Source organism: Rhinopithecus bieti, unplaced genomic scaffold (assembly GCF_001698545.2).
Source record: "Rhinopithecus bieti isolate Rb0 unplaced genomic scaffold, ASM169854v2 scaffold_72, whole genome shotgun sequence".
NCBI classification, from domain to species: domain Eukaryota; kingdom Metazoa; phylum Chordata; class Mammalia; order Primates; family Cercopithecidae; genus Rhinopithecus; species Rhinopithecus bieti.
In genome coordinates this window covers 833,557-854,817 of record NW_016803042.1, presented here as the reverse complement: position 1 = coordinate 854,817, position 21,261 = coordinate 833,557, and the positions used below count along the sequence as shown (strand labels likewise).

Genomic DNA, 21,261 nt, shown 5'->3' with positions numbered 1-21,261 from the left:
CTGCTTGAGGCCAGGAGTTCAAGATCAGCCTAGGTAAAAGAGCGTGACCCTATCTCTACAAAAATTTAAAAAATTAGCAGGGTGTGGTGGTGTGTGCCTGTAGTCCCAGCCACTCAAGAGGCTGAGGCAGGAGGATCACTTGAGCCCAGGCATTGGATGCTGAAGTGAGCTATGATAGCCACCTAGGCAACAGCATGACATCCTGTCTCAAAAACTAAATAAATAGGTCGAGTGCAGTGGCTCACACCTGTAATCCCAGCACTCTGGGAGGCCAAGGCGGGTGGATCACCTGAGGTCAGGAGTTAGAGACCAGCCTGGCTAACATGGTGAGACCCCATCTTACTAAAAACACGAAAAATTAGCTGGGCATGGTGGTGCATGCTTGTAATCCCAGCTACTCGGGAGGCTGAGGCAGGAGAATTGCATGAACCCAGGAGGTGGAGATTGCAGTGAGCCAAGATTGCTCTATTGCACTCCAGCCTGGGCAACAAGAGCGAAACTCTTGTCTAAAAAAATATATATATATATTAGCCAGAGATGATGTTACTTCTAACGAAGGAAAAAGTGATATTCACTACAAATATGAAGAATGTCTACCACCTCTCTAGCATTTCATTAAGGGAGTACACTGTAGTTCTGATCACCTGCTTTTTGAATTTTATCATAAATTATATTTTGAATGAATAATAATCTGTGACTGTATTGGCAAAAATAGTCAAATATGAGATATTTTTAAAAGATGTAAGCCATTTGAATACTCTAGTTACTCTAATTCTAAGGATCGCTATTCCACAGAGGCCACTACTCTGCTTTAGAAGTTTCATTATACCTCCCTGGCAATGTAAGACATAAGGAATCCAGAGTGGTTTTTACATCTATTGCATTTACCCAAATACACCATCAGAGGGCAGCACACACCTGGTTAACTTAAAAACTGCCTGTCTGGTGGCCTTATCAAAATAGTTGTCAAATTAGTCTAAGACGTTCCTAAATTACCACTCAGATAGGCAGGAAAGCTGTTGGAAAAGACAAAAGGAGCAAAGATTTTTAAAAGACAAAAGAATGCATTCCTTAAGACTCTGAGTTTCTACAAAAGGGAATCTGGAGCTAATCAATGCTGCAAAATGGGATAAGAGAGTTAAAAAAGGAATTTCGTCAAACACATATAAGGAAAGGGATTTGCTAAGCAAATACATAGTCTAAGCAATTGGCAAGAGGAAATGCTTCAATTATTTAATAAGAATTTTTGGCCGGGCGCGGTGGCTCAAGCCTGTAATCCCAGCACTTTGGGAGGCCGAGACGGGCGGATCATGAGGTCAGGAGATCGAGACCATCCTGGCTAATACGGTGAAACCCCGTCTCTACTAAAAAATACAAAAAACTAGCCGGGTGCCGAGGCGGGCGCCTGTAGTCCCAGCTACTCGGGAGGCTGAGACAGGAGAATGGCGTGAACCCGGGAGGCGGAGCTTGCGGTGAGCTGAGAGCCGGCCACTGCACTCCAGCCTGGGCGGCAGAGCAAGACTCCGTCTCAAAAAAAAAAAAAAAAAAGAGAATTTTTAAGTTTAATTCTAATCTTGTTTGCAAAAGAAATATGATGTATATGCATTTCTAACCAGCTTCTTGCATGATTCTAATATAGTCACCTAGTACCAGTAAACAGACTGCTCTTTGATTTTTTTTAGAACACCAGGCACTACTTTCTTGGAGTAGATGATTAACCCAGCTAAAGCTTGATTTTTACTAGCTAGCACTTTGTTAACCTAGTGTGTTATTATATTGTGTGACTTTAAAATGATAAAAACAAAATAAAGTGGAGTTCTTATTCAGGTTAGCGCTCTAGTCCAAGTCACTAACAATTTACTGTGTAATAGACATTCTAAGATTTCTGCCAAAAATTCTACTTTCAATATATAAAATCAGTTTTCAGAAAACTGTAAAGATGATTTCCTTGTTCAATTAAGATTCTACTAATCATAGAAAAGATTATATTGCACACTTTTCTCAAGTTACCTATGGGACTGACAATATGTCATGTGTCCTGACAGTGAAGTCAGTTATCTGAATACGTTCCATTTTGGAGTAACAGATCTAAGTGCTAAGCAATTAACCACCACCACATTCAAGTTTAGAACTGGAAGATCTTTCATTATATTAATAGACCCTTTATTTTTAGATATAACAAAATACCAAAGATAAATGACCACATATGTCCTAATGTACTTGAGAAATCTCGCTACTAATTCTGTGTCACTAATTTTTTAGTACTGTATTTAAGAAAACAAAAAACAAAACAAAAAAAACCTGTCTTTTCTATTGGCATCATTCAAGGAAAAAAAAAAAAAGCTGAATCAGGATATTTCTGTGTGAATGCACATTCCTCACTAAATCTCTCAGGCAGCTGCTTTAGTCACTGTTACTAACACCTTGCTCTGTCATCTCTTTGTATACATGTCTAATTTATCAGTTTCTTGTAGATTGTCAGCAGCCTGCTGCCTCCGTACCGCCACAGTGCTCACAACTAGCCGGGAGGCAAGACTGCCCGACTGTCAGGTAAATTCAGATGTCCTTTCCCTTCCCACCCAGCTGCATGTCAGATCCATAGACCCCAGCTCCACTTTCCAACACCTGAACTGCCTAGGCATCCTTATATTTTGCTATATTTTATTTCAAGTGTGGGTTACGTAGACACACATTGGACACCTGCAGTCCCTGTGTTCCCAATGGGAATATAAGAGAGCTGGGGTTTATTTTGCTGGCTGCCAGCTGGTAGTCTACAGGCTGCGTTCAGCCCCTTTGTCTGTGTAAATACTTGGATTAGTCCACTGTTTCATTCCTTTCCAAAAAATAAAAGCTGGAATTGTTATGATGTTTGTCCTACTTTTCATTTTCTTTTGTCTTTTGTCTTTAAAATATATTTATTTTCCTATGGAATCCAAGGGACACCAAAATACTAATTGACTTGCTTTGATTCCTATACATTATACGTATTAAAACATCACTATATACTCCATGAATATGTACAATTATTATTTGTCAATTTAAAAAAATAAAATCCCCGCTACTCAGGAGGCTGAGGTAGGAGGATCAATCGCTTGAGCCTGGGAGTTCAAGGCTGCAGCGAGCTATGATCACACCACTGCACACCTGCCTGGTGAGTAAGATCCTGTTGCTAAAAAACAAAACAAAACAAAAACCACAGTAAAATAAAACTTAACATGTTTAAATAGGCCAGGCGTGATGACTCACACCTGTAATCCCGGCACTTCGGGAGGCTAAGGCAGAGGGATTACCTGAGGTCAGGAGTCTGAGACCAGCCTGGGCAACATGGTGAAACCCCGTCTCTACTAAAAATACAAAAATTAGCCAGACGTGGTGGCACATGCCTGCAATCCCAGCTGCTCGGGAGGCTGAGACAAGAGAATCACTTGAACCCGGGAGGTGGAGGTTGCAGTGAGCTAAGATGGTGCCACTGCACTCCAGCCTAGATGACAGAGAGAGAGTCCATCTAAAAAAATAAAAAATTAAAAATTAAAGAGATATGTATCTCAGGCCCACAAACAGGAAGACAGGAAGAATATAAAGGATTAGATACAAAGGCTGGGTGCAGTGCCTCACGTCTGTAATCTCAGCACTTTGGGAGGCTGAGGCAGGAAGATTGCTTGAGTTCATGGATTTGCAGTTACAGTGAGTAAAATCACATCACTGCACTCCAGTCTGCGTGACAGAGCAAGACCCTGTCGATAGATAGATACACAGACAGACAACAGCTGTGTAAAAGTGTTTCTGTTTTCTGTCCACTCAGTAGCCTTGGTAAAAACTAAATTTGAAAGGTAGAGGAAAACATTGTAGTCAGCATTCAAAAGAAAATATTTGCTGTGACAGTGAACTTTATGTGAGATTACTTGAAAAACTGTAAAAGCAGGTTTGCACAGTCCCTGAACACTAACTGGAGAGTTTGCTGACAATTCCGATTCCAAAGAAAAGCTTTCCGAATCAGTCATGAATTGCCCTCCATCCTGGTGAACCTCCACATAGCATCTCAGCATTCCATCAGGACCTCGCCTCCATCCTGGAATGCTTCGTCTTCAGCCACCTGGCCTCTGATGGTGCCAGACTAGTAGTCTGGTTGTGGTTTTCATCGTCTGCTCAGTGTTCTCTCCTTATCACAGCTGTTGCCCTTCTACCAGGGGAAGGCTTCTTTTGAGCAGGGGCAGGCCCAAACACTTTCCATGTGTGTCTGAGGAGTAGATGTCAGTAGCAGGCTACACGTGGTCGGGGTCAGAGCCAGGGGAGCTGGGGTGCCACAAGTGTGGAAGCACAGTGGCAGCTGAAGCCCAAGTGTCACATGGTCTCAGAGCCGGTTGTGCAGCCAGTTGTATCAGTGGAACATTGAGTTAGCATAGAAAGGTACATTACTGGCCAGGTGTCGTGGCTAACGCCTGTCATCCCAGCACTTCGGGAGGCTGAGGTGGGAGGAGGGCTTGAACCCAGAACTTTGAGACCAGCCTGGGCAACACAGGGAGACCCCCCCCCCCCCCAACCTCTACAAACATTTTTTTGAAAATTAGCCAGGTGTAATGGCACATGCCTGTAGTCCCAGCTATTTAGGAAGCTGAGGTGGGAGGATCACTTGAGCTCGTGAGGTCAAGGCTGCAGTGAGCTGTGATTGCACCACTGCACTCCAGCCTGGGTAACAGAGCGAAACCTTGTCTCAAAAAACAAATAAATAAATAAAAAGAAAAATACATTATAAAATAGGTTACTAGCCAGCAGTTTCCAATTGGTGTCTTTTAGTCGATTGTTCCCACCACCTTCAGCAACAGGGCTTTAAGAAATGTTCTTCGCGGCCGGGTGCGGTGGCTCACGCCTGTAATCCCAGCACTTTGGGAGGCCGAGGCGGGCGGATCACGAGGTCAAGAGATCAAGACCATCCTGGCCAACATGGTGAAACCCTGTCTCTACTTAGCGGGGCATGGTGGCGTGTACCTATAGTCGCAGCTATTCAGGGAGGCTGAGGCAGAATAATCACTTGAACCCGGGAGGCAGAGGTTGCAGTGAACCAAGGTGGTGCCACTGCACTCCAGCCTGGTGACACAGCGAGGCTCTGTCTCAAAAAAGGAAAAAAAAAAAAGAAAGAATGACAGTATAATTATAGATTTATCTCAGTTACGTAAGTAACTGAATGTAAATATTCAAACTCGTCTCAGTGGGATTCTACATGTGTAGCGGTTAAGAACATAGGCTCTTCACCTACAGTCCATTCTCCACCAAGCACCCCCAGCCCTTACCCAGGGTCTGGGTCAGTGCTGGGCACATGACAGCTGTTCACTGAATATTGACTATACCCAAATGAGTGAATGAGCTCTGGAATCAGGTTGCTTGGGTTGAAATCCCACCTCTAATATCCACTAGTTGTTTAATTTTGGAAAATTTCTTTTGCTGGCTAAGATTCCATTTCTTCACTTGTAAAGTTCAGGTGACAGTAGATATTGGGGGAATTTAGTGAGGCACACTCCTGGCTTGGAGTGTCTGCTCGGGAACTGTTACCAATACTCTTTTAGTATCTTCCCATTCCTCAAGACAAAGATCTGCAATCTCTTAACCTCTCTAATTTGCTTGAAGAAAGCATGGAGCAGGCTGCTGTTTTGTTTGCTTGTTTGTTTCAGATTGGGTCTGGCTAGGTTGCCCAAACTGGACTTGAACCCTGGGCTCAAGCAATCCTCCTGCCTCAGAAGACTACCGCTTTAAGTGCTTCCATTAAGTAGGAAATGGAAAGGCTGGCAGGAGATTTTTTTAACTTTTTTTTTCCACCTTGCTTGTTCTTTGAGAACCAGTTTGACTAAACAATTATGTGGTCTAGTTCCATCTGTTCTGAGATTAATGAATTTAGGTTGCTTACTACTGCCACAGGGATGATTTACTTCAAAGAAAAGCAATTTAATGAATTGCAAATATTTCCAGCTTCTCAAATGTTTCCAGTTTCTATCCACATGTATACAGCCTGGTCTAGAGCCCAGTTCTACTGTTCCCCATCGTGGTCTGCATAAAGAAATGATTAAATGCATATAGATCTGAAAAGACTCCTTTTCAAAGTTGCTGGGATGATGACTGACTCTCTTCCCACCCATACCCACTGCCAAATGGGTCAGTGTTAATACTTTCATTGCCCTTTTTACTCCTTCTTGGCAGAAAAATTAACACATAGCCAACATTCAAATTCTTCGTATAAACCAGACAAGGTTTCAGTTCTTTTTTTTTTTTTGAGACGGAGTCTCACTCTGTCACCCAGGCTGGAGTGCAGTGGTGCGATCTCGGCTCACTGCAAGCTCCACCTCCCGAGTTCACGCCATTCTCCTGCCTCAGCCTCCTGAGTAGCTGGGACTACAGGCATCCCCCACCATGCCCGGCTAATTTTTTTTGTATTTTTAGTAGAGATGGGGTTTCACCATGTTAGCCAGGATGGTCTCGATCTCCTGACCTCATGATCCACCCGCCTCGACCTCCCAAAGTGCTGGGATTACAGGCATGTAACCTCCCATAAGGGTTGAGCCAGTTATTACACCCATTTTTTTGTTGTTGTTTTTGTTTGGTTTAGTTTTTTGGCTTTTGTTTTTGTTTTTGTTTTGAGACGGAGTCTCCCTCTGTTGCCCAGGCTGGAGTGCAGTGGCATGACCTTGACTCACAGGAACCTCCACCTCCTGGGTTCAAGCGATTCTCCTGCCTCAACCACCCAAGTAGCTGGAATTACAGGTGTGCACCACCACACCCAGCTAATTTTTGTATTTTTAGTAGAGACAGGGTGTCACCATGTTGGCCAGGCTGCTCTTGAACTCCTGACCTCCAGTGATCTGCCCGCCTCAGCCTCCCAAAGTACTGGGGTTACAAGCATGAGCCACCACCCCTGGCCTTACACCCATTTTTATGTGATGAAATCAAGGTTTGGGAAGGTAAAATGACTTGTTCAAGGTCACATATCCTGAGCACAACTGAGCCCAGCGACTCCTACCTACCACCACAGGTGGCTGCACTGCAGAGGAGAAATCTGTTTCAGTTACCCTGTGAGGAGCAAAGTGAGAGTATGTAAATCACCCACCATGATTCCTTTTCCCTCAAACTGAAAAGGAATATTTGTTTAATGAGAAATAGAAGATGTGCTAAGAATGTTGAGTTATTTCACATTAGGTGTTCTGTTTCTCGTTTTGAAAAATGATTTTCAGTGTTGGGCGTGGTGGCTAATGCCTGTAATCCCAGTACTTTGGGAGGCCAAGGTGGGCGGATCACCTGCGGTCAGGAGTTTGAGACCAGCCTTGCCAACATTGTGAAACCCCATCTCTTCTAAAAAGACAAATTAGCCGGGCATGGTGGCAGGCAACTGTAATCCCAGCTCCTCGGGAGGCTGAGGCAGGAGAATCACTTGGACCAGGGAGGCAGAGGTTGCAGTGAACCAGGCACTCCAACTTGGGCGACAGAGTGAGACTCTATCTTTAAAAAAAAAAAAAAAAATTATTTTGTACTTCCCTCAGTTTATACATATATTCAAACAGCTTTTAAGGTGAATGATTTTTTTAATAAAAGAGCATTTTCTCACATTTAATAATGTAGAACTTTTCAGTTGGGCACAGTGACTCACCTCTGTAGTCCCAGCACGTTGGGAGGCCAAGGTGGGAAGATCACTGGAGCCCAGGATTTCCAGACCAGCCTAGGCGACTTGGTGAAACCCTGTCCTTTAAAAAAAATACAAAAATTAGGCATAGTGGGCTGCATCTGTAGTCCCAGCTAGTCAGGAGGCTGCGGTGGCAGGATTGTTTGAGCCTAGGAGTTCAAGGCAGCAGTGAGCCGAGATTGTGCCACTGTGTTCCAGCTTGGGTGGCAGAAGAGGACTCTGTCTCCAAAGAAAGAAAAAAAGGAGAACATTTCCATGTATACTTTGTACAGGCTGATTCCATTGTAGAGCTAAATTATCAAAACTGTTTATAGTTTATAGGTATTATAACTACAAAACTGTTTATAGATAATAGATATTATAATATGAAAGGAATGCCCAAGGTTTATAGCCTTAGATATAATATTGAAATATATAGAGAGTTGTTTGGTATTTAACACTTCCCTTCTATCAAGTAGTTTTCCACTTGGGAAAAAAAAAAAGAAATTTCCTGAAGAGGTATCCAATTTTATATCTTAGTAACAGTTTCCTAAACTTGCTGTTTACGACATGATCTACCTATGTAAAGTAAAATCAATGGTAAATGTTGAGTAACAAGTGGACTCTTGAAAATATTTAGCAATCACAACTGAAACTGAATTCATTCTATGACTTAAATGATTATAATTTATCAAATATTTGTATCCAAGAAATAGTATCTTAACCTGTAAGCCAAGAATGTGTGTTTTACAGGTTAATTTACACATAATATACACGATGTGATTGCAGCATTTTATGCAAATTAAAAATGTAATACTATAGATAACTCACTTTATATGAGAAATCTATCTAAAGGAGTGAAAAAATGTTCAAATCATCACGAATGATGTAAGGTCAAGATGTGAGGCAAAGTGAGTTGTAACCCATATTTAAGCTATTGTTACACACTTCAGCTGGTCAAGCAGAAATATTTGTCCTCCTTTATCAAAAAAAGTACCAAGGCCAGGCGCAGTGGCTCACGCCTGTAATCCCAACACTTTGGGTGGCCGAGGCGGGTGGATCACAAGGTCAGGAGTTCCAGACTATCCTGGCTAACACAGTGAAACCCCGTCTCTACTAAAAAAAAAAAAAAATACAAAAAATTAGCCGGGTGTGGTGGCATGTGCCTGTAGTCCCAGCTACTCGGGAGGCTGAGGCAGGAGAATCGCTTGAACCTGGGAGGTGGAGGTTGCAGTGAGCCCAGATCGCGCCACTGCACTCCAGGCCAGGAGACAGATTGAGACTCTGTCTCAAAAAAAAAACAGTATTGGATTACACAAGGTCTTCAAAAACATATCTTTCTTGGGTGGACATGGTGGCTCATGCCTGTAATCCTAGCACTTTGGGAAGTTGAGGCAGGCTGATCACTTGAGGTTCGAGTTCAAGACCAGCCTGGGCAACATGGTGAAACTCTGTCTCTACTAAAAATACAAAAATTAGCCAGGTGTGGTGGCACAGGCCTGTAATCCCAGCTACTCAGGAGGCTGAGGCACTAGAATTGCTTGAACCCAGGAGGCAGAGGTTTACAGGCGATTACAGGCGAGAGCCAGTGCGCCAGGCATAAGACTTTATTAACTTATTTATTTATTTATTTATTTTTTATTTTTGAGACGGAGTCTCACTCTGTTGCCCTCAGGCTGGAGTGCATTGGCGCGATCTCGGCTCCCTGCAAGCTCCGCCTCCTGGGTTGACGCCATTCTCAGTAGAGACGGGGTTTCACCGTGTCAGCCAGGATGGTCTCTATCTCCTGACCTCCTGATCCGCCTGCCTGGGCCTCCCAAAGTGCTGGGATTACAGGCGTGAGCCACCGTGCCCAGCCTTATTTTCTGATTTATAAATGAGGCCGGGCACGGTGGCTCGTGTGTAATCCCAGCACTTTGGGAGGCCGAGGTGGGCAGATCACTTGAAGTTAGGAGTTCGAGACCAGCCTGGCCAACATGGTGAAACCTTGTCTCTACTAAAAATATTAAAAAATTAGCCAGACGCGGTGGTGGGCGCCTGTAATCCCAGCTACTTGGGAGGCTAAAGCAGAAGAATTGCTTGAACCCGGGACGGGAAGGTTGCAGTGAGCCGAGATCATGCCACTACACTCCTGCCTGGGGGACAGAGTGAGACTTTATCAAAAAAAAGTACAAATGAAACTATGCACTATTTTCTTAGGCTTTTGTTGAAGCTCCAGTTCTCCCATGTTTACTTACCACATTGTAAAATAGGTAGGAAAATAATTATTATCAGTGCTTGTCTTTTTTGTTGTTGTTGTTGAGATGGAGTCTTGCTCTGTCACGCAGGCTGGAGTGCAGTGGCGCGATCTCAGCTCACTGCCGTTCTCCTGCCTCAGCCTCCCGACTAGCTGGGAGTACAGGTGCCTGCCACCAAGCCGGGCTAATTTTATTGTATTTTAGTAGAGATGGGGTGTCACCATGTTAGCCAGAATGGTCTCGATCTCCTGACCTCGTGATCTGCCCGTCTCGGCCTCCCAAAGTGCTGGGATTACAGGCGTGAGCCACCGCGCCCGGCAATCAGTGTTTGTCTTAACCGGTACAGAATAGCAAATCTTCTTTTAAACTAAACTTACAGCGCTTCAAAAAGTTTGGGAAGTAAAAATAACCTCAAGCCAATCAGATATTTTACATAATTGCGATTTTGTATTAAAATGTAAGAGATATAAAGGATAATTTCAGTACCAAAGATAAAAATTATTTGTTTAATACTAATTTTAATGACTCCAACAATATTAGCTTTAGAAAGCTATGCTTGAATAGTAATAATGAGCCTTGAATCATTCTCTCAAACATCACTTCTGGCAGAAATGAATTATATAGTACTGACTTTCATAGTTTAAGGGGAAAATAAGAGTTTTAGAAAAATACTCATCTTTTCTAATTTAAAAAAAAATCCCATGTTGTTATTCCCCCACTGCTAGTCTCCTTTTGTTTCTTTGTTTGAGAGGGAATCTTGCCCTGTTGCGAGGCTATTGGAGTGCAGCTGGAGTGCAGTGACACCATCTTGGCTCACTGCAATCTCTGCCTCCTGGATTCAAGCAATTCTCCTGCCTCAGCCTCCCAAGTAGCTGGGACTGCGGGCACACGCCACCATGACCAGCTAATTTTTTTTTTGGTATTTTTAGCAGAGACAGGGTTTTACCATGTTGGTCAGGATGGTCTCGATCTCTTGACCTCATGATCCGCCCGCCCCGGCCTCCCAAAGTGCTGGGATTACAGGTGTGAGCCACTGTGCCCAGCCGCTAATCACATTTTAAAAGGCCCAAACCCAAATGTGTTTTGTCATTTTATACTAGGAAACTCAAATGATTTTGCTTCTTTATTCTTCAAGATTATTCATCCAGACACTGATAGGCCTGAGCACAGGTTCATTCAAACTAGAGGCTATCATAGGCAGTCATTTGGAAAGCTACTATATACTTAACATGTGAAATGTTAGGCTGGGCTCAGTGGCTCATGCCTGTAATCCCAACACTTTGGGAGGCCGAGGCAGGTGGATCACTTGAGGTCAGGAGTTTGAGACCAGTCTGGCCAATATGGCAAAACCTCGTCACTACTAAAAATACAAAAATTGGCCGGGCATGGTGGTGCGTGCCTGAAATCCCAGCTGCTTGGGAGGCTAAGGCAGGAGAATCGCTTGAACCTGGGAGGCAGAGGCTGCAGTGAGCTGCCTGGGCAAAAGAGTGAGACTCCATCTTAAAAAAAAAAAAAAAAAAAAGGTGAAATCTAAAACTCTTCTGTATTTTTTATACCTCCAAGCCCAAGTAGGAATCCTTAGAGCAAATTAGACTTCCACAGGCAAATTCTTTATCCTAGTGAATCTGGATCTACCGGATAACTATAGAATCCTCTAAACTCCAAAGCCTTGGTCAATCTACCAGTACCACCAGCACCAGTGGGAGCTCATTAAAAATGCAGAATCTCAGGTCCCACCCCACACCTAATGAATCCAAACCTGCCCTTTATACTGAGATCCCCAGGTAATTTGAATGCATATTAAAGTTTAAAAAGAACTGATCTCATGAAATCTTACAGCTAACGCAGAGACGTAGGAGAACAACACTGTGCAAAAATTGAAAAAAACTTCTGTAAAATGCTGGGGGCAAGAAAATAAAGAAAAAAAAAAAGAGTGACTTTCATATATCATTTCCTTAATACATTTCATTTTTCTTTTTTGTGCCTTGTTTTGAAAAGCCACCATTATCTTGGCATGCTTTAGATGGAAACCATTTACTGTGCAAGATTTCTGTTCATGTTCTTAAATGTATGCAAAAATAACTTGTCTAACCCCTACTACTGTGCCTGGCCCTTTGAAATGTGTTTCTTGCTGACGTGCTTGTTTCTCCTTTCCAGTCCTGACACAGCTCTCCCCGAGGAGCAGCCACATTCCAGCTCCCAGTGCGCCCCTCTCCACTGTCTCTCCAAGCCTCCTCACCCCTAGTCTTCATCTCCTGTGGACGAACATCTGGGGTGGAAGTTTTGTAGCCATACACAGGATACTGCCCAAGATCCAGCGGGTGTTTTCTTCTCAGTTGTTAGATGTACAATTGGATTAATGTCCATCATTTTGGAAGACAAGAGAAAGTTGAGAAGAACATGAAGCACAGACCCTGATGTGATAAAACATTTTGTGGTTTCTCTGAGTCACAGATAAACTTCTGCCATCAAATGGCTACAGTTCATTTAAGTTTAAAAAATAGAAAAAAGAAACAGGAAACATGTCTCAGATGGCTGGCTTTACCTCGATAGCGTAAGAGAGACCTAAGACATGTAAAATACATATATTGTAATATCATCTTTCCTCACACTCCAAATTCAGCTAGGGAAGTTGATTCCAATATTTTTGTCATTGATATTTATTTTGTACTTTATTTGCTACATGATTTATGTCTATAAAAATAATTTCTCTGAAGTGAATTTAATTCATTTATTTTCAAATAAGCATAATTTGCTCAATTAAGTATGAGTTTGAATTTAGTTTGAAATCTGGAATTGGCCAGACTGTGGTCATTTTTCTTGCACAAAATGATAAATGAGGTGCATCAGAATGTTAACAATAACTGTATTTTGCTGCTACGCTGGTATTGTTTATGCACTTATTTTCTAATCAGTAGCTTATTAACTGCTGGGTTTTGTTTTTGTATTTTTAACTAGAGTTCTTCACTGGACATTACTAAGTAAATCTAAGAAAGAGACTAAGTTATGATTTATTGATTTGATAGCATCTTTAATTTTATTTTTTCATCGCAGTTGAGTAGATGTACTGGTGCTGCTCCTTTGTATGTGTGTATGTGTGTGATAACGTTAAAGAAGGCTCAATAACTTGAAGGGAAAAAAATGGTGTGTTTATTTAACAACCAGGATTTTTTTTTACTTCTCCCAAAATCAGGGTCCTACTGAGTCTTTCCTGATAAAAGGTATCAAGTACAAACAGGAAAATATATACATACATAGATGTAAGATAGCCTTTAATTAATTAATTTACCCAGAGAGTGTTCAAAGTTTGATTAAAATTGTATGTTTTGTTGTTGTTAGGTTTTTTCATAACGAATCTTCCTTGCCAAAAATACAATAGATAATAAACCTTAGCTCATTGTCTACTTTTGACAAACACTCAGGTGCCTACAAACATTCTATTATCTTGAGATAATACATGTTCCTGGTTAATTTACAGATTCTGCTGGGTAACTTTTATGACTTGATTTAAGGCAGTGGATTTTCATAGCAAAATTTATTTTGCACATAATCTGACAAACAAGGAAAACAGCTAACTGAGCTGAAAGGTCTAACACTCTTGGGCTCCTTAACCATCAAGTGCTGCCCACACAATTGCTCCTAGCCCTGATTCCTTGTCTTTGTCAGGTGGCCTTAACTTATTTAAAACCATAAGGGTTTACCTTTTCATGTAAAGACATCTGTAACTTCTCTTCAAAACAAAAATGACCCTCACTGTTAACACAAAGGACAGTTACCAGTGTAGGGCACTGAGAAAGGAGATCCAGGAGCCACTCAGCCTATTGAGCGGACATGGGTGGCACAGAAATGGAGTGGTCCATCAGAGACCAAATGGTAAGTCATAAAGCACATTGCAGGAGCTTTTGTCAGTCATACGCCTATTAAGTAGTGGTCGCTATTACCAAAGCAACCAGGACGTTTTGTGTTCTTTATATGAGTGCTATTTTCCACAGTGTCATTTATTATGCAACGTGGAGTAAAGAGTTGAATTCTTCACCAAAATAGGGATTCAGGTTAAAGTACAGAAACAGAAACAAAACGATTCGACACGAAGTTCCTAACCATAGCAGCCTAACCTTCTGCTCTTTCCTACCTGCATGGCCTTGCTGTTCCTAAACATTGTCTTCATTTCATTGGTGTTGTGTCTGCCTGGTACCAGTGTTGGTGAGACTGTGGATTTTATCAGAGTTCAATGAAAGAAAGCTTACCCCTGCCCTCACTTTTGTTTTTTAATTTTCCCCTTTGTCAAGCACCATGTGTTTGGACCTGAGAAGTGGCATAGCTGCTAAGTTGACTTTTAATAAAAACTGTTTGTGCCTGAGGGAAATATATGCCTTTTTAAAACGTACCTCAGAACATGTTCCTATATCACTGCATTGGTTTTGTTTGGGGGACTGGGAGTTCAGCAGGAAGTACTGTCTGTGTGTGAGGCGATGTTGTATTCGCATTCTTTATCCCTAACTCTGGATCTAGGACTCTATGAAAAGCCGGGTCACACACAAAACATGTATTTCTTCCAATACAAAGTGTATTATTACGTCTATTATAAACTAGTTTCATTTCAGTTATTTATCTTCATAGAGTGGGAAAGGCTTGTTCTGAAATACTAATTCTATGAAAATAATAATTTTAGTGAATCTTTGCCAAGAAGTTATAGAAACTTGGAAATAAATTTCTCATTTTCAGCACAAAATTAAGTGATAGTCCCTAAGAAGTAAGAGAGAATAACATGTATTTACACTGTGGCATCATTTAGTATAGTTTAAACTGAGCCATATCTCTATTTATTTATAGGCATTTAAAATGAATCAATATGTGTAGTGTTGATAAAAATCCGTATCTGTAAAGATAACATCAGGAATTCAAAAGGAAATTGAAAAGTGGAAGAACTAGTGAGAACCAAAAAGAATGAACCTCATTAAAACTGATTGAAGACATACTTGGAGAGGAAAAATAAACAGCAGAAATACACTATAAAATACTGGCTAATTATTGCAAACACAGTGAGCAAAGATTAATGCTAACTAAGTAAAAGTAGTTGGCAAAGTAAACAGGTAGTTTTTTAAAAGTAAGCACAATTACAATATTGAAAAGAATAGTATGGAGAAATGCTTTTCTCCTGAGGATTTTCCTTAATCAAAAAATAAGAAGAAGCCATAAATTGTCTTTGGTCTGAGTGCTGAGTGGCATAAATAAAGGAGCTTGGCTTGATCTTTGTCGTCCACACATAATCCATTAGATCCCATTCATATATCCAATTCTGGATTCTAATAAAAGGAATTTGGAGAACTTTGAGAAAAAGGAAAATTGTTAAATAAGGGAAGACCTATTTAGAAATTATACTTTAGTCTAACAAAGAGGAGGTACAATAGTGGTCTTCAAGAAAAGAACATTTAACAGATGATAGATATCAGCTAAGATACTGTTACTAAGTCTAGAATGAAAAAGGCTTCAGTGTGAAGGATGTATAGTAACTCTAGGAAAGAGATTTTTAACACTGGGAAATTAACATGGAAATTGATAATCATAAGGAATAGTTGTTTTTTAAAAATTGAATATCATTGGTGGTCTAGTAAGTATTAAGTGGCAAGATAGGAGAATGCATTTCAGTTCTGGGAGCTCATAATCCTGTGATTCTTTTAAGTTTTAAGATACATTAAAGTTTTACTGGTTAATCATAAAATATTTTGTATTTAAAATAGGATGGCAATCTTAATTTTCCAAGATATTGGTTGGAAAAAAAGAAGGATTGTTGGTATTATTTTTTCTTCCAGCTATATTCTATGGTATCTTTAAAATTGTTCAGAATATAGTACTTTTACTAAAAAACTTCAATTGTCAGAGTCTAAAAAACAATGTCCTCAGGAATACTTCAGAAATAGAAGGTATGCAATCCCTTAGTGGGGGCAAATGCATTTCAGATTTTGTCTTTATTTAGAAGGATCTTCTTCAGTATACGACATTTGCTTTTTCGTGCTTTGGAAAATNGAAGGATCTTCTTCAGTATACGACATTTGCTTTTTCGTGCTTTGGAAAATATCCTTGTGCAGAGAAGTCCTTCTGTTTGAAACAAGCGTGAAACATTGGTCCAATAACCTAAGAATATGGAAATTTCTTGATATTCTGTATTAATTAAAGTTCTCTACATGTCTCAAATGGAGATCACAAAACATGAAAAGGAAGAAATGAAATACCTTTTCTTCTGGGATGAGTGTCAATTTTAATGTATAATTGTCATAATCAGTAAAAAGTTACAATCTGTCCCTCAGTGACATCGGGGGAAGCTGATGGATTTCCAGTAAGGAACTGCGGTGGGTTCAACCTCAGGCTGCCACAAATACATTGATATGGTAGGTAGGAAGTAGGACTACATTTGAAAGAAACTTATAAAGTTCACAATTTTAAAAAGGTTGCCCTCCAGTTTTTTTGTTTGTTTATAAACTAGAGTGATGTGATTTTAAGTAATCCTTACATTTAAGGCTGCAAAAAATGTACAAGAATATGTTTTCAAGTAAAGGGAACATAATTCTTCAAAAAGCTGTTGAACTGGAGTTATGATAGGTTATGACAGATAGCATGATCAGTACTGATACTGACAAGTACTTTTTTATCTTTTTTTTTTTTTTTGAGACGGAGTCTCGCTCTGTCGCCCAGGCTGGAGTGCAGTGGCCGGATCTCAGCTCACTGCAAGCTCCACCTCCCGGGTTCGCGCCATTCTCCTGCCTCAGCCTCCCGAGTAGCTGGGACTACAGGCGCCCGCCACCTCGCCCGGCTAGTTTTGGTATTTTTTAGTAGAGACGGGGTTTCACCGTGTTAGCCAGGATGGTCTCGATCTCCTGACCTCGTGATCCGCCCGTCTCGGCCTCCCAAAGTGCTGGGATTACAGGCTTGAGCCACCGCGCCCGGCCGTACTTTTTTATCTTAAAATCAACTTCTATGGAACTACAAGATCAATCTAGCTCCCGAGTGACCTTTTCCATTGTCTGTAATAATGCCCTCGGATAAGTTGTGTCTAAAATTAAGTTAATCTTTATTTATATGCCAATTTAACTGCCAGAGTCCCTAATGTATTGCATTTGTAACCTGATCCTATTATGTTAATACCTGAAAGATTTCATCTAGACATGTCTTTCGTCCATATTATTCAAAGTGTAATTGAAAGAGAGATTTAGTATTAAGACATGTTCCCCAACTGAGAATTTTCCAGAATATTCTACTTAAGAAGAAGAGCAATTAACTGCCTTTAGTGTAAGGGTGAGAGTGCATAGAAATATGCAATGTAAAATGTTTGCATGAATTGTTTCACATCATGTAAGCTTTCCCATATTCATAAGATGAACACTATAGAAGTCTCATTTCTCTGTGATCTTCTGTCCATTAGGAATGTAAGGAGATTGTTATCTATATCTAGTCTCCTTTCCATATTGAAATGCATGGCTCTAATCCTCAGTGTATTTTTATCCCTTACTTCTCGAGTTATTTAAAATTTGCCCTATTTAAACTGAAGCCTGGATAAACTGCTGAGCCAGATTATTCCTGTGATTGGAATTTAATTGCTGTAGAACACTCGTTGAGAACATATTTTTTACTTTTTTTCTTTCAGAATTATTATTCGATCATTTTCTCTAATGAAAACACCGAGAAGTAAGTCTGGTGCTTCTTAGTGTAAATATGTTTTCTTTTAAAAGTCATTTTAAAACAAAGATGAGAGAACTATAAAGTAAGGGGAAATATCATTTTATTTAAAATAATTATTCAGTGATAGATAATGGAGATACAGAATGAACCACTGGGTTTATAGGTATGATTTGTGCAGCCAATCTTAGAGGAAATACATCATTTTAACATTATTCCCATGAAATGTTTAAGCTCCATGGTTTGACTATGAGAGTCAAACAATTATTATTTGAAAATCTCATGACATTTTTATAATCTACTCTGTTTTTATTTGCATGATTATGCTTACGTGATGAACCATCCATGATTCTGATACTGTATTTCTTTCCAGTATTAACGTGTATTGTGTGGCCAACCCTGATTTATACACTGTATTATTGTTGTAATGATTCAACTGTTCCTACATTTAATTGCAGTTTTATTATTATGCCTTTTGGGGTTAAATGATGTGAAGTGTTTCCACCTACTGATAAATACCATATGAAAACGTGACTAAAAGACTGATCTAAGAAACTTTTTTGTTGTTATTTTTAAAAATATGAATTTCAAAAGAAATGTTCTCAAAGACACATGCATTTGTTTTAAATTCAAAAAATTCTTATGAATTTATTATTGCTTGTACTTTAACTTTTTTTATTGTAGACAATCCTAAGTGAATAATGTCTCATGGGAGAATCCACATGATATGTGCTTGTATTTGTGTAATCTGATCATGCACTCAATGGTTGGAAAAGGCACTCCAGTGCTAAGAAAATAACCAGAAGACAATATGTCGATTCTTACATCTTGGTTTATGTTACCAACTGAATATAGTGTAATGCATAACTTTTTCCAGTAAATAAACTGGTTATTTTTTGTTCATTTCATTAATGCTGCCTTTTATCAATTTGAGCAGTTTTCTGTATGTCGTTTTGATGTATACTTACAAAAAGGATAAGAGTATATGAATTCAGATATGATCTACATGTTTATTCAAAGTGAGGACTTGTTTGAGCTAAAAACTAGATGCTTTGCCTTAACAACAATTCTATACATTCCTGATAAGTAATGTGCATCAACTCTGCTCATTCCCTCCAGTTATCACCTCTTCTACTTGTAATCTTTTCTAGAAAGCTATTTTGGCAGGAGGATATACTTGGCTGAATTTGATTAGAAATGTACCAACATGAAGAAAATGCTTGTTCTAAAACAGGAAACATTATTTTGATGAAAGAAGAATGAAGTTTGTATGCATTATTTTGGGAGACAGTTCGTCTTTGTTCTCTTTCCTCTTTGTTCTTTTTGGAACAGCAGAGTTCCAAAACTTTGAGGGAGGTTAATTGACTAGCTCCTCCTACAAATACATATTGTAGTAAATCAGCTGCTTTGGGAACCATCCACTTTGATTCGACTTTATTCAAAGGGTGGAGGAGGGAGAGAGCCAGATAGAATATGGCATTCTAGTGAGTTAAAATATCTAACGCAATCATTATAGCTAATCAAATTCGTGCCACACGGGCAGCCAACATCCTGGCTAAAGTTGTCTGCTCACTTGCTGCATAAATACAGCACCAGAAATAATGTCAACTTTTCTTTTTTTTTTTTTTTTTTTTTTTTTTTTTTTTTTGAGACGGAGTCTCGCTCTGACACCCAGGCTGGAGTGCAGTGGCCGGATCTCAGCTCACTGCAAGCTCCGCCTCCCGGGTTCACGCCATTCTCCTACCTCAGCCTCCGGAGTAACTGGGACTACAGGCGCCCGCCACCTCGCCCGGCTAGTTTTTTGTATTTTTTAGTAGAGACGGGGTTTCACCGTGTTAGCCAGGATGGTCTTGATCTCCTGACCTCATGATCCGCCCGTCTCGGCCTCCCAAAGTGCTGGGATTACAGGCTTGAGCCACCGCGCCCGGCCCTAATGTCAACTTTTCTACAAATCTCTCCTTTTTCTCTTCCAAAAGAACTATTGTTTTTCTTTGAGGTTGGATCTATAAGTCTATTTGATGCTTGACTTTCTCTTACGTGATAAAGCTGATAGTCTGTCACATTCAAAAGCAAAAACAGCAGGATGCATCAAGAAAGTCTCTTCTTATCTATGTATTTTGCAGGCAACTTGGGCAGCCTATATTGTGAAGGCATTGGGAGGATTCCTGCAACCCATAAGAGATGAGAAAGAGATCAGAATTGATGGGAACTTGAGGGAGTCTTGCTCTGTCACCCAGGCTGGAGCGCAGTGGCGCGATCTTGGCTCACTGCAACCTCCAACTCCATGGTTCAAGCTATTCTCCTGCCTCAGCCTCCTGAGTAGCTGGGGTTACAGGCACGTACTACCGTGCCCAGCTAATTTTTGTATTTTTAGTAGAGGTGGGATATCATCATGTTGGCCAGGATGATGGTCTTGTCTCCTGACCTCATGATCTGCTCACCTCGGCCTCCCAAAGTGCTGGCATTACAGGCGTAAGCCACCACACCCGGCCGAATTTTCTTTTTTTTCTTCCTTTTGAAACATGGCCTCACTCTGCCACCCGGGCAGGAGTGCAGTGGCATGATCTTGGCTCACCGCAGCCTCTACCTCCTGGGCTCAAATGATTCTGCCACCTCAGCCTCCTAAGTAGCTGGGATCACAGGCATGTACACCTGCCTGGCTAATTGTTTACTTTTTTTTTTGTACAGATGAGGTCCCACTATGTTGCCTAAGCTGGTCTTGAGCTCCTGGGCTCAAGTAATTCTCTCACCTGAGACTCTGAAAGTGTTGTAATTATAGGCATGAGCCACATCGCCCAGCCAGGAAAGGATTTTCTTAGTTTTTGGTTGTACACACGCCAACTCGTACATTGTAGGAACTCAGTCAATTTTGAATTAGAGTAGTTGTTCCTCAGAAGTGAGTTTCTTGGCTTTCTTGACATCTAGCTTTCTCATAAGACATCCAGAATTGAGTTTACAGAACCTAATGTCACCTACTTAAATAATTACAGCAGGCACTACATATCAACTAATTGGGGGAAATGGCCTTTAAATTAAGTGAATGTTTATGCCTATCATTCTTTCTTGGTGAATCTAAAATCTGGATCTCTAACACTGTAACAGGAGGCTAAGTATGTACGATGAAATAAATCTAAGAGTTGTTCTTCTTTTGTGTGTGTGTGACAAGATCTTGCTGTGTGGCCTAGGCTGGAGTGCACTGGCGGGATCACAGTTCACTGCAGCCCTGACCTCATAGGCTCAAGTGATCCTCCCACTGCAGCCTCCCAAGTAGCTAGGACCACAGGTGCACACCATCATGCCTGGCTAATTTTTTATTTTTTGTAAAGATGAGGTCTTCCTATGTTGCCCAGTCTGGTTTCAAAGCCCTAGACTCAAGCGATGCTCCTGCCACAGCCTCTCAAAGTGCTGGAATTACACAGGTATGAGCCACCATGCCCAACTGAGTTTCTTAAACAATTTATGAATCAACTACACTTAAATGCTTTAGAAGACAGTCAGAATAATTAATCCACAAAATAACTGTCAAGGAAGATAAATCTCTGGGAAAAATATTGCCAGTGTCAAAAGTAAACAATTTATAATATAATTTGAATGTAGGAAGCAACATAAAGACAAATCATAACTATAGTGGCTTCTTGTTAAATAGTAAAGAAACGTTAAAGTAAGAATATCTTGTTTTCTTTTTTCTTTTTCTTTTTTTTTTTTTGA

At 40.5% G+C, this 21,261-nt stretch overlaps 1 protein-coding gene across 4 annotated transcripts in view; it reads left to right on the top strand.

The window, feature by feature from the left end:
- Positions 1 to 21,261, top strand: part of BICD1 (BICD cargo adaptor 1) — a 282,996-nt gene that overhangs the window by 252,524 nt on the left and 9,211 nt on the right. For 2 of the 4 annotated variants that reach the window (XM_017887432.1, XM_017887292.1), the window contains 2 exons: positions 2,475 to 2,550; positions 12,037 to 12,380. The exons of 1 other annotated variant lie outside the window; for it this stretch is intronic. In XM_017887432.1, coding sequence (XP_017742921.1) covers positions 2,475 to 2,522 — 48 coding nt within the window. In that variant the 3' untranslated portion in view covers positions 2,523 to 2,550; positions 12,037 to 12,380. Of the gene's footprint in view, positions 1 to 2,474; positions 2,551 to 12,036; positions 12,381 to 21,261 lie in introns of those variants that run through there. One more of the 4 variants, XM_017887666.1, reaches the window with a different exon arrangement.